Raw genomic sequence first — 12555 nt, 5'->3', positions numbered from 1 at the left:
CTCCTCTTTGCTGATTTACCAGCCCAAGAGCCGTTGGCCACGTTTGACATTAGGTAAATATTTTATAATTTAAGCAGGATTTGATGGCCGCATTCCTACACTTATAAAATGCAATTCAATGTGGAAGTAATCCAAGTATTCAGAATACGTTACTCAGATTGGCGCATGTAAACTGTTTTCCCTTATTCATCGTGTCAGGCTGTCTGTTGCGATGTGTTCATCGCGCGAGTTCATATCGCGATGACGATGAAAATTCGATGTATCGTTGAGCCCTATTTTCCACCCACACTCCCACCTAATCAACAATTTTTTGTGAAATAAACAGTTATGGAATGTAGAAATTAAAGTTAAAGCTCCAATCTCCTCTCGAAGTTCCCGAAAAACGTCTGTTGGTGCCTCAGTGACTACTTTGCTCAGAGAAGCTGTCAATCTCAGCTGTCAATCATGACGTCACACCTCAGTTTTTACAGCATCAAATAACTAACTAAAACCAAACGTATTTAAAGAACGAACACTTGAACTAACATCAGCATGATAAAAAGTGCCTAAAATTATAGAAACCATCTTTGGAAAAGATGTATTTGAAGCGTAATTTGATGGTTTAGTTTGTCTATGTCCCATTACATTTCATGGAGAGGGTGGGGTTTATGACCTATACTGCATCCAGCCACCAGGGGGGCGGTCGAGATGCTTTAGCTTCACTTTTCAGGACTCGTGTTGCACACTTGGTACCAACTGGTACTGGTGGTACTGGTACGTTTGACAACCCTACTGCTAAAAATGTTAAACCATCATCCAGCATCATTAAATCTCTCAGCACAGTCTGTAGATGAAATCAGTGACTTTACACTAAATTCAAGTTCATATGTCCATTAGCTGGAAAATGTCTCTGCAAATGAACCCTGTTGTTTCATACTTAAGGAATATAAAGTATGTGGCTGCTTAGTGTAATAACTCAACTTGCTTAGTAATAATCCACAGGTTACCTCTCACCAAACATGTTCAGACTACTGGAGGGTAAAGTTCTCATACTGCCTTTTGCAGCTTATACAAGGTTTATTGGAGTGTTTTGGAATCTTGCCCAAAAGACTGTCTGCTGAAAAGACATTTAAGTAAGCTGTGTTCAGGAATGAGGTCAATCACTATTTCCAGGTACTTGGTTACGTTAAAGACCTAAGCCAATTTCCTACTAATCACCACCACTGGATCTGTTCTATGGATGGATTGAGCAACAGACACTTTTTGTGTCTAATAGTATCTGTTAAAGTTGTTTTGACATGCAAACATTGTATTAATTACTGCTAACTGGTAGGTCCAGGAATAGTTACCCTTAGTTAAGACCTCTTAATAGGACATACTATTTTCTTAGCATATAACAAAACAAAAAAGACTCAAGTAGCTTTTGCTTCCTTACACTATACAACTGTCTGTCTTGCTGACACTGCTTAGCCATACGCCTTCACCCGTTATTACAGACATGACTAAGTTAGCAGCACCATTTCAACAACCTCTGTTTTGACAACTAGACAGACTTGCATAAGCACAAGCTGACCCTTGGAAGTACAACATCATATTATTTGATGCAAGATTCATTTAGAGCATAATAAATGGTTAATTCCGTTTATTCTTCAGAATAGCCTACATATCGCTTTTACATTTACGATTCTTGCTGGGGGGGGGGGGGTGTATGTAATGCATACTTGTTCTGAGTCATGAACAATGTGCTAAAACAAGTTTCAATTGTTAAACAACATTTCAAAGTGTTTAAAATAAATGTTTACTGTTTTTTGTTAGGTGGTACAATCAAATAAATGCATTTTATTTATAAGTGTAATCCTAACAAAGTAACCCTTAGAGTGTCTACACATTATTTTTGTGGTATAATTATAATTATTGCATTCTAGTTGCCAGGTATTAAGTATCATTAGAATCTTATTTTAATTTTAAAGACTGAAAAGTAATCATACAACTACACCAGTAAATGCATCAAATTTAACAACAAATAATCTAGTTTTTTTTCCCCACTTTGACCTACTATTTGTTGGTTTAAATCAAAAATTGACATGGTTGCACTGATGAATATCAGTTGTGCCACCTGACAAAATTAATAATGCCAGGGAATATGCTGAATACTGTTTTTTGTTTTCCCTTATTAGTTTCAATTACATATAATAATAATAATAAAATACAAATACAAGTGTTTTAGTCGACAGTCTCTATTGAAGTAAAAGTGGTAAATTGATCAAAAACAATAAATCACATGACATCACATTCAGATGACAGGAACTGGAACAGGCTGCAGTTCAAGAGATTGGTAAAATACACTGTAATCATTTTTTTTCTTTACAGTACAGACATTAATTCATTCATTCAGTGTCAAGTCGTTGGCATCATTTCAGGCTGAACACTCTTAAACAGTCTTATACGTACGACGTGACCCTTTGTTTTGTCACAACATTTATTACATGATTGAATAAATATAACAGCGACAAATATATATATAAACCTTATTGGCCAAATGTACTTAATTTACTAGAAAAGTTGTTTAATTCACACTCTCTAAACAGAAACACCAGTGACGCCTTTTTTAAAGTGCAGGTGTGAATCAAACAGCCATATGAATGCAGAAGTGAAACTTTCACGATAGGATATATTAAACATTTCTAAGGTCTTATTTAAAAAATAATTTTAAAAAACCTCTAAAATGAATGCTCATATGTGGTCATAAGAAATCATGTACTTGAATTCCTATTGTGGGGCCAAATAGGACTGCTTCCTTAATTCATGGTTTTACAGAAATACAAGTTTCGTACTGCCTCTACTGCTAAAATATGTTTGGACGCATTGGTCCAAACCATCACAACTGTGTTACTAGTTAACTTACGAGACTTGCATCTAAAGCAATTGCAAATGCAGTCGTTGACAAACGATTTGAGAAACTGCTGCCCCTCAGTTTTCCAATCACTACATGACTGCTATCAAGCCGTTTAAGCAAGGAACGGGTTGGGTGATTTTCACTAGTTTCGATGACTCACCGATCACTACTACTGTAGCTGTCAGACAGGCGAGGTTAACGTTAATAGTAAAACCTCTGGTGTCAGATGAAAACCCTAAAGGTTTAAACCAGATTGAATGAAGGTACTTTGTCATATAGTTCTACGTTTTTTTTTTCGTAAAGTTAACTTAACTTACTTGTTTTGACACACTGACAGCTCGACCAGAAGACAAGCAACTCACTCAGAGTTTGTACAAGAACTTGGTATAGACTGACTAAAATGAGTTATAAATTAATGGAACATATCCAAACACCAAACCACCTATGTCGTTGTTGTCAGTTCAGTTTTACATTTCGTCGTTGACAAAGTTTTTCCTCACGTTAGCATGCTACAAGCTAACAAGGCGCATGGACTGTCCCATACCGCACGATTAGTTCCTTGACTTCATCCAAAAGCTTTCAAACTTACCTGACTGAAACACATGTCACTAACACAACTGTAGCAGAAATAATAAAAAGCAACCGTAAACAAGTAGCAGTTCAATAACTGCAACTTGCTCTGACAGGCGCGAATGGAAACTAGACTATTCGCGAGCGCTTCGTAAGTTCAGACAGGCACGCGCGCACTTACCTCAAAGCAACTGATCAACGGCTGTAGACGCAAAGCCACAATCTCTGGTATGTTTTCCGACGTACAAAATATTTAAAATCCAAATGCAAAAAAGCTTTAGTTGAAAGTTCTTCTGCCACCTTCCCGGGCAGCCAAAGTCGGAAACTGCCGTTTCAATATGGCTGAGGGCAGGAGCAGGGAATGTAAGCGTCACTAGCGTGACTCCGGGTCGAGGTTGTGTGGGAGAAGGGGCAGGGACTAATCTGGATAAATACTGATCCTTGTCTAGTGATTCTGTAGTTCCTTTCACTTTTCTTTCTCGCTGTAAACATGCACTAATGTTGCCTTCACGTGCTATCGGAATTATCGTAAATTACGAGTTTCCCAGGTAAAAATTGTACATGAACGCCCTGATGTCGTGTTTACCACTGGGAAGCTCGGAAATCATTTTGATACCCAAATTCCCGAGATGGGCGTGGCATAAACTTTAAATATGGTGGCGGGGAGAACTACTGCTGTGATTGGTATGATTTAAAATAATATATATATTTATTTATTTTTTATTGCAGAACTTATATACAAGATCAGGGAAAGGAAGTGAGGATGTAGTTATGTTGTATTAGTTTTGAGCTAGATCGCAGTGTCTTGTCATCAATGTGCATATTTACATGCAATCATTTGAAGCATATTGTGTTTTATACACAGCGAAAGAGCAGCCTGCATTTGACCGAAATTACAGAATTGGCAGAAATCTGGATAGCATCGTAATTAAATGTTTAGCCTATAGACCTATTGTTGTCAGTGTAGGCCTATGTGACACTACTTGTGCATGTGCATGTGACTTTTATTACACTATCATTTTGCTAATTATTAGGCAAGAATAAACCTGTGTCCTCCATGATTCCTGTTCATTCCGACAACAAAGCTCTTGAATGCAACAAGCTCGTAATCATGACTTCAGAAATGGGAATTATAAAATTCCCCATAGTAGGCCTACGTGAAGTCAGCATTTGCCTACATGTTTCTTAGGAATAAACCGCAGATTTATAACTGCTTTGTGTGGGTTAGGCTATCGTGTGTGGTAGTCAACGGTGGATTTAGTTGAGTAGGTAGTAAAAGTAGCCCCAACGGATAACTGCAAAGTTATAAAGGCATAATCGCTTTACAACTGGGATATTGTGTTATGATGACAATGACAATTTTTTTATTTAAGTTTGCAGCAAACACACATGATCTTGGTCTTTCTCAGGGAAGTTAACATGTGACTGCATAACAACAAACACAACAAAAAAAGTTTTCTAATTCCCATCATTAATGGGTAATACAATGTTTTGCAGTGTTTCGCAACCATTTGTTTTTGTAGGATATGCTATAAATACCAACCACCTTTATTCACTCACAGGCCATAAAGACCTGTAACTTTTTATCTCATTGCATTTTTAGTTTATTTTCAAAAAGACTGAAAAGCACAAATGTATATTATATTGTGCTGCATAAGCTAGTAAATACAAAAAGTGGCTGTAAACATTTCTATGTTTTCATACCAAAGAATCCAAGGAAAGTTTTCCTGTGTTGTGTGAGGGAAGTGGCCGCTGGTGATTCAGCAAATCTATATTAAGGCCATTCACTGTAATTCTTGTTTCTGCAGAGAATAACATCGTCATCTATACGTGATAGCCATGTAGGCTACCACACAAAAACTGTAACTGCTTTGCTGATTACATCGCTGTTCGGACGTCATGGAGCAGCCTGACTGTCGAGAACATTGCACAACTCTGTTTGTTTGAAAGATTTTCCCTTTTTATTTTCATTGTTGTCAATTAGGTTGTAGGTTATTTCTGGTGTGGTCTGAAGAGATGGTAGTATGTTTAACTTTATATTATAAATTAATATTATTATATATTATAGAAATTAATTTATATTATTATATTAAATAAACTATTTCACACCTATTTCATGGTTTATGTTCTCGGCCACCAAGTGCTGTTGCCGTGCGGATGGGGTCCGGAACGCATTGGCTTTTTTCTGTTTTAGTTGAGGATGGTGTTGTTTAAGTGACACCAAATAAAATAACTACTCAGTTTTTACAACAGAAATTAATCGATCAAAAACGGTTCTCCTAAAACAAAATGAATTTCCTACACTTTTAAGCTGCTTTGAAGCAATCTGTGTTGTAAAAAGCGCTATATAAATTAAGGTGACTTTATATTTAATGGTGAATTAATATTAGCACTGTCAAATCGATTAATCACGATTAATCGCATCCAAAATAAAAGTTTGTCTTTATATGTGTGTGTGTACTGTATAATTATTATTTGAATACACACAAATATTTGCATATATATATATATATATATATATATATATATATATATATATATATATATATATATATATATATATATATATATATATATATATATATATATATATATATATATATATATATATATATAATTTATATTATATATCAATATTTTATATATAAAACAATTATTAAATGTATACATGCATGTAAAAACAAACTTTTATTTTGGATGCGATTAATCGTGATTAATCAATTTGACAGCACTAATTTATATTTTTTATTTTAATTAATTAATATTAATGATATATATTAAAGATACTATTGATACATTAACACATTTTATGACAGATTCATATTAATTAAACATGTTTAATGGAATAGGCTATTTTATGATTGAATGTTGAATATATATTTAATCATAAGATTTCATAACTAAATTAAATGCATAAACTACTTAAAAGATCAGATTTCAAATTTATTTCTGAAGATAATTTTAGGGTTCCCGTTTGATCCACCTGAAATGCAATTTGCAGTAAAACTCTCTGCTGCCCCCAGGTGCCTGCCTGTTTGCACACAAAGGTATACACTCCTGTCTTATTAGGATGCAGACAATTGCATAATAAAACATTTGCTTTTGTTTTATCAGGTATTTTAGGTGTCACTTTTTTAATTGCATTTAGTTACAATTAAATGATTTTCACACCCCGAATTTCTTTTTGGCTATGGCGTGGTGCTCTACCAACAGAGCCATGTGGTTGATTACTCATGACGATTGATCATTTTATAGCTTCCCTAATTCTTATGCCTGCATATTAATTGTGGGAAAAGTAAACAATAGCCATTGGGGAATCCAGTGACTAGCAGTGCGCGTCAGACTGGCATTACTGCACGCGCTCAACGTTGTGCGTGCACAAGCGGAATGTAAAGAGCAGTCAGAGAAAAGGGAATGCAGAGGACATGTGTCGTACACATTTCTCTAAATGCAAAACTATAGGGCTAAGTTGTCGGGGGGTTGCTTATAAATTGTGTAAAGATTTTCACAAAAAAGAAGGAAAAGAAATGTCTTCGCAGAATATTCCGGACAACATATTTTCTCAATTGTGCTGAAAGACGACGAGAAGTTGGTTATATGGATTTTCGTTTTAAGGTATGTTCACATCAGCTGTACTCATTACAATAACGCTACAGTATATGCACTCACATATAGCTATTGCTCTCGCAAATGGTATTTACGATTTTACTCTAATAGTGTTTTTTGATTTTTTTGTGTCATTTGGGTGGCTTTTCCATTTAAAAAAAACACATTAAAATACACATCCAATCAGGCAAATATTCAAATTATTGGGCTAGTTACAGGGTCGATTTGCTCTATAACTTCTTCAACCAGATGTTTTAATAAAATGTACATTCAACCCACAAACAATATAGAGAGATTAAATACTATTTTCATTCACGATGTGTATTCAGAAGAACGTGAAAACACAGAGCTGGGGACAACAACAACAAAAAAATTCAAATTGTGGTTAATGTCTTGTGTGCAAATATAAAGGCACCATTTTTGTGTAACATCTTCATGAAAAGTGTGTCCATTTATTCATAACGTTCTATTTATCATTATGTCATTGCTCTTGGCAGGAATGAATTTCTCAATTTGGATAGAAAACATGCACAGGTTGCCGTGCCTTGCCTCCAAGCCAAGAGGAGAAATACCACTGCGCTACTGACAGGAATTTTACGCGCAATTGAACAAGGATGTCAGAGGAGCTCGCCAACTGCAGCGTGTGTTGCTGTACCACGACCAATAAGATACTCATGGTGGTCTTCATGATATCACTGATACTTGCCATACTCTTCGGAAACCTCTTGACATTAGCAGTGATCGTTGGAACTAAACACTTCCGCACTCCACAGGGTTATTTAAAAGCCTCACTGGCCGTGGCAGACCTGGCTGTGGGGATTTTTGTGGTACCCGTTTCAGTTTACGCTGAAATATCCCTCATGGTCCACAATTCAATGCCGGAGTGGATAGCGCGCAATTCCCAAACCACACCTCTCCACCCGTGCAGTTTCATCGGACCTGTGTTTGCGGGATGCACTTTGGTGTCCATCACAACCATTTTCCTCCTGACCATTGAAAGGAGCATTGCCGTTTTGAAGCCACTGCACAAGGAATCTGTCATAACTAAAAAAAGAACAAGCATTCTAATAGTCTTGTCCTGGATGGGCAGTTTTTTCCTGGCTATATCTCCAATGGTTTTCAGCAATGAAATCGCGCTGGAGTACAATCCCTGCAGCCGCATGTGCAATTACGCGCTGGGAAGCGCAGACTTCCCATCCCAGGCATGGAACATTCTCTTACTCTTCCCTGCCTTTGACTTTACGCTGCTCGGGGGTACTGTTGTCATCAATATCATATCGCTCACCACAATCCGCCAGCATTCAAAAAGAAGAAAACATCTCGCAGAGACAGAGAGTCAAAGCGCATCGAAACCAACCTTCTCCGACATCAAGGCTGCTAAGACGATTGGCACTCTGACGTTGGCTTTCACTGCTTCTTTCACTCCCATCGCTGTGTTTGTAGTTGGAAATGTGTTGGGAAACGAATGGTGCACTTTTTCGTTTTTTGCCTTTTGGATTTTGACCACGAACAGCTGCTGGAATGTTATAATATATGGCGTGAGAGACCAAAAGTTTAGAAGTCGTGCGTATCAGCTGCTCGTATCCGCTCAATTGAACACTGCGCCCAAAAAAACGGAGTATGAAAACACTATAAATGGCGGGAAACTCAGTGAGGAAATAGTCAAGCAAACCTAATTATCTTACTGATCAGTAGCCCAAGTTAGGTGGTGCTACTGAATTTATATGCCCCTTAAAGGGTTGGTTCACCCACAAATGAAATTTAGGCCGTGGTTTACTCACCCTCAAGTCATCCTATAGGTGTAGCCTATATAACATTCTTCTTTCAGAACTATCAGAGTTATATTTACAAATATCCTGGCTCTTTCAAGCTTTATAATGGCAGTGAATGGCTATTTCTGTTTTGAAGTCCATCCATCAAAAAAGTAATCCACAGCTCTGGGGGGTTAAAGGCCTTCTGAAGCGAAGCGATGCGTTTGTGTAGAAAAATAACCATATTAAAAACTTTACAAACTGTAATCTCTAACATCCGCTAGCTGTCGTACGCGCTTTCGTAGCCGCACGCGTATGACGTAGGACGCTACGGTGAGAATATGTTAGTTGTCACGAGAACCAAGTTTTGTTTTGCTCTATCCTCTGTGCTTCTGCATTCGTCACCGGAAATTATGCCGCCTTCCAGGCAACCGGTAACCCGTGTTTTTACAATCTTCTACCCGTGAAAGTGCACTGGAATGACAGTCAAACCCGTGACTTCCCACCCGTGAACTCGTACTAGATCGATGTACTCCCAATTATGAGATCTGACGTCACATAGCTTGTGAAACAACAATGACAGCCCCGTACGGATGCAGTGTTTATGAAACAAATCAATTAACGTTAAATAAAAGGTATAACAGCTTCTCTTGCCGTATGTGCCGTTTTTCCCCTCTGTTTCCCTCAAATAAGCAAGTAAGTAAGCACCTTTGGCGATATAAATTCGCCATGCTTTGTTTACATCTAGCTACCATACGAATCCTTGCGCTCAGGCAGTTTGGCGTGACTTTGCCTGGAACACTACAAAGTCACGAGTCGTGGTTTGAAGTTGTAACTTACGGGCTCAAAAACTTACCTGGAACGCAGCATTACACTACGCCTGTGTCCTACGTAATACGCTGGAACAGCAGTCTCTCGTGAACGTTTTAAATATGGGTATTTTTCTTTCACAAATGCTTCGCTTAAGAAGGCCTTTAACCCCCCGGAGCCGCGTGGAACACTTTTATGATGATAGATGCACTTTTATGGACTTCAAAACAGAATCAGTCATTCACTGCCATTATAAAGCTTGGAAGAGCCATAATATTTTTAATATAACTCTGATTGTATTAATTAGTCTGAGAGAAGAATGTCATATACACAGGTGACTTGAGGATGAGTAAATCATGGGGTAATTTTAATTTTTGGGCGAACTATCACTTTAAGCTAGTATCTGGGCATTACATGAAGCATGGTTATTTGGTGGCATACCAGCTACAATGTTCCATATATAGTTTATAAAAATAGCTGATAGCTGGTTAGACCTTAGACCAGCTAGTAACCACAGCTGCCACCTTAACCTGCAATCTTCCTGGATCAAGTTGCGGTTAAGTGTCTTTCTTAAAGACACATTGTGGATATGGATCATCCATTGTAATCAACAATGTTTTTATTATCTGCCTAAATCTCCAACCATTAGGCCACAAGGTGCCTATTATTGCCAGTGTGATTTAATGCCTTCATAACCACCTGTTGAGTGGCATCTGCTGCTATCCTCAGGTCACCTCTTTTGATTTATTCTAAACTTTGCATGGCTTTTCATTGTCACAAGATTTCACCATGCATTTGAATAAGCATGAATCATTAAAGTCCCAAAAATCTGCAGTAATGTCTTTATACGTGCGTGTAACATGGATGCTTCTGTAGGATATTGATTTGCTTTTGCTTATTTTTATTTTTTTTATTGATACTGAGGACTGCAAGAGGATATTGCAGGACATTGTGTGACTTCAATAAAATGTGTGTATATATAAAATACACTCAACAAGAACTGATACTTATGTAAAGGACCAATGTAAACACTTGGGAGCCAAATTATTAGGGTTAGTTGTTTATTGGCTTATGTAATAAAAAATAGATTAGTGCCAAACATACAAGACAAATGCATTTTCTCATCAGTGTTTTCGCTTAGCACACAAGGGCCAACACGTATACCAAATTATTGTTGATGTTCAGTGATTGATTTATTATTTATTCATATTATTCTTTTGCACAGTTTTGTACTATATACAATAAAGCATTCTTCATTAAAGGTCTGTTTTAATGAATTAATTCCCAATCATGTTTTTGATTACTTTTAAAGTATGTCTTTGACCATGACAATGCAATTTAAATGTCTGTTTCTTAAATTTGCTAAATATCTAATCATCTAATAGACAGTAACTATACTATACAAATTTGATCAAAATGACAGCAATATACTCAATCTCAGTGCTTCACACGTGCCTTAACGGCTCAAATGGACAACTTACCCATCAAAACCTTTCATCTCTCATCATGCAAATACACTCATACAGATGTGATGCAACTACATGCATCTGAAGATCTGGCTGAGTAGGCAAATGTTAATCTTAAATCTCAATTTTATTAAGCTGTCTTTAATCTAGTTTTGGAGATTACATCTGGTGAAGCTCCAATCATTCGTCCCCTCAGATGTGACAAGCCTGGAGGGCCCAGTTTTGAACCCAGGGGTTATCCAATTCCCATAAGATCTTCGGAGGAGGGCAGATGGCCTGGCTTTAGTTTATTTTTTATTTTTATTTCAATGTCATTTCAATGGAGCAATAGCAGGATTGTTATCACAACAAAATATGGCAGCTGCCTTACTCATAGGGCCTCTGGTAAACAATGCATTTTTTTTTTTTTCCTCACTACACATTTTGTAATGGAGGGTAAGCCTCTGGAGAGCGTGCCAGTCACGTGTGTGCAGGAGGCCAGCATATGTGTGTGTGTGTATGTACTCCACTTTGAGTTCATAGAATATATAAAACACATGCATGCTACACTCTTCATGCAGTAGGTTCAGTGGGGTTCTATAATTTTTAATGCCAAACAGTATAGGTAGACATTACTAAAACAATTGCATAATATTGTCATGTTTAATGGGTTATTTCAATGTATCTCTATAGTGATAAAGTATGTTTATGAGCTATTTAATTCATAAAACCTGACAAAATGTAAAAAATTATTAAAACTAAATCTGTAAAATGATCCCATGATGGGAAAACCTAACTAATTATGAAGCAGCTGACAGAAAATACCATTTGAGATTTTACATAGAACCGTTTGGTATAAATATAATTGAATTTAGTGCTGGTATTGTAGTACTAGTTAATTGCATTTATCGCTTGTATTCTAACATCTGATGCAACGTGTTTGGGCAAAGTGGTTTTCATCAATCTTGAGTTCCTGTTTGTCCATTTATACCCTGCAAAACAAGTCTATTTAAACTGACGTTTATGAGGTCATAATGAAGGATGCGTGTCTGGCATCCATAAAAAATATGACCTGAAATTGCCTCCATAAAACTGGCACATCATACTAGGAGGAAGGTTGCCATTACTCTAATTTGCCTTTGCTGGTGGCTGTTTGCTGCTATGGAACATATGAAAGTCGCACACATGCATGATGAATTAGTTTAATTCGTGACACAGTTGCATACATTAAAATACAAAACTGAAAATGAACAATGACCAAATCCAGCAGCATTTAGCAGTTCTTTATTCCCTCCCTCAGATTTCATAACTGCTCTATTTGGACAATCCGTGTGCAGTTTTTACAGGTCTGTTCCTGCTTGAAGAAAATTGCTCTAAATATACCACTTGAGAATACCAATGCGAAATGACAGCCAAATGTCAGAACAGTTGATAAGAGACACAATACCCCTCATTACACATGGCAGAGATGCAGGGTGAAATGTATTCAATGACTTCT

General features: G+C 37.0%; 2 protein-coding genes across 3 annotated transcripts in view; one reads left to right on the top strand and one right to left on the bottom strand.

Annotated features, from left to right (window-relative positions):
* The window catches only part of plekhf2 (pleckstrin homology domain containing, family F (with FYVE domain) member 2), a 37054-nt gene extending 33019 nt beyond the window's left edge, over positions 1-4035 (bottom strand). Inside the window, exon 1 of one of the 2 annotated variants that reach the window (XM_079837850.1) lies at positions 3627-4035. The gene's annotated coding sequence lies outside the window, so the exon portion shown is untranslated. Of the gene's footprint in view, positions 1-3464; positions 3605-3626 lie in introns of those variants that run through there. The other variant, XM_079837851.1, reaches the window with a different exon arrangement.
* A 2808-nt stretch (positions 4036-6843) lies between these two features.
* LOC307138468 (beta-2 adrenergic receptor) lies at positions 6844-10867 on the top strand. Its single transcript, XM_079836783.1, has 2 exons — positions 6844-7060; positions 7549-10867. The coding sequence occupies exon 2, from the start codon at positions 7666-7668 to the stop codon at positions 8725-8727; it is 1062 nt and encodes a 353-aa protein (XP_079692909.1). The 5' UTR covers positions 6844-7060; positions 7549-7665; the 3' UTR covers positions 8728-10867.
* Positions 10868-12555: the final 1688 nt, after the last annotated feature.

The sequence above is a fragment of the Gobio gobio genome (assembly GCF_949357685.1).
Source record: "Gobio gobio genome assembly, chromosome: 15".
NCBI classification, from domain to species: domain Eukaryota; kingdom Metazoa; phylum Chordata; class Actinopteri; order Cypriniformes; family Gobionidae; genus Gobio; species Gobio gobio.
The sequence above is the reverse complement of the archived record's forward strand: the minus strand, read 5'-3'. Positions and strand labels throughout refer to the sequence as shown.

What these genes read in the sequence shown, in the direction of transcription:
- LOC307138468 (XM_079836783.1), top strand. Translation starts at nt 7,666, where the DNA reads ATGTCAGAGGAGCTCGCCAACTGCAGCGTGTGTTGCTGTACCACGACC.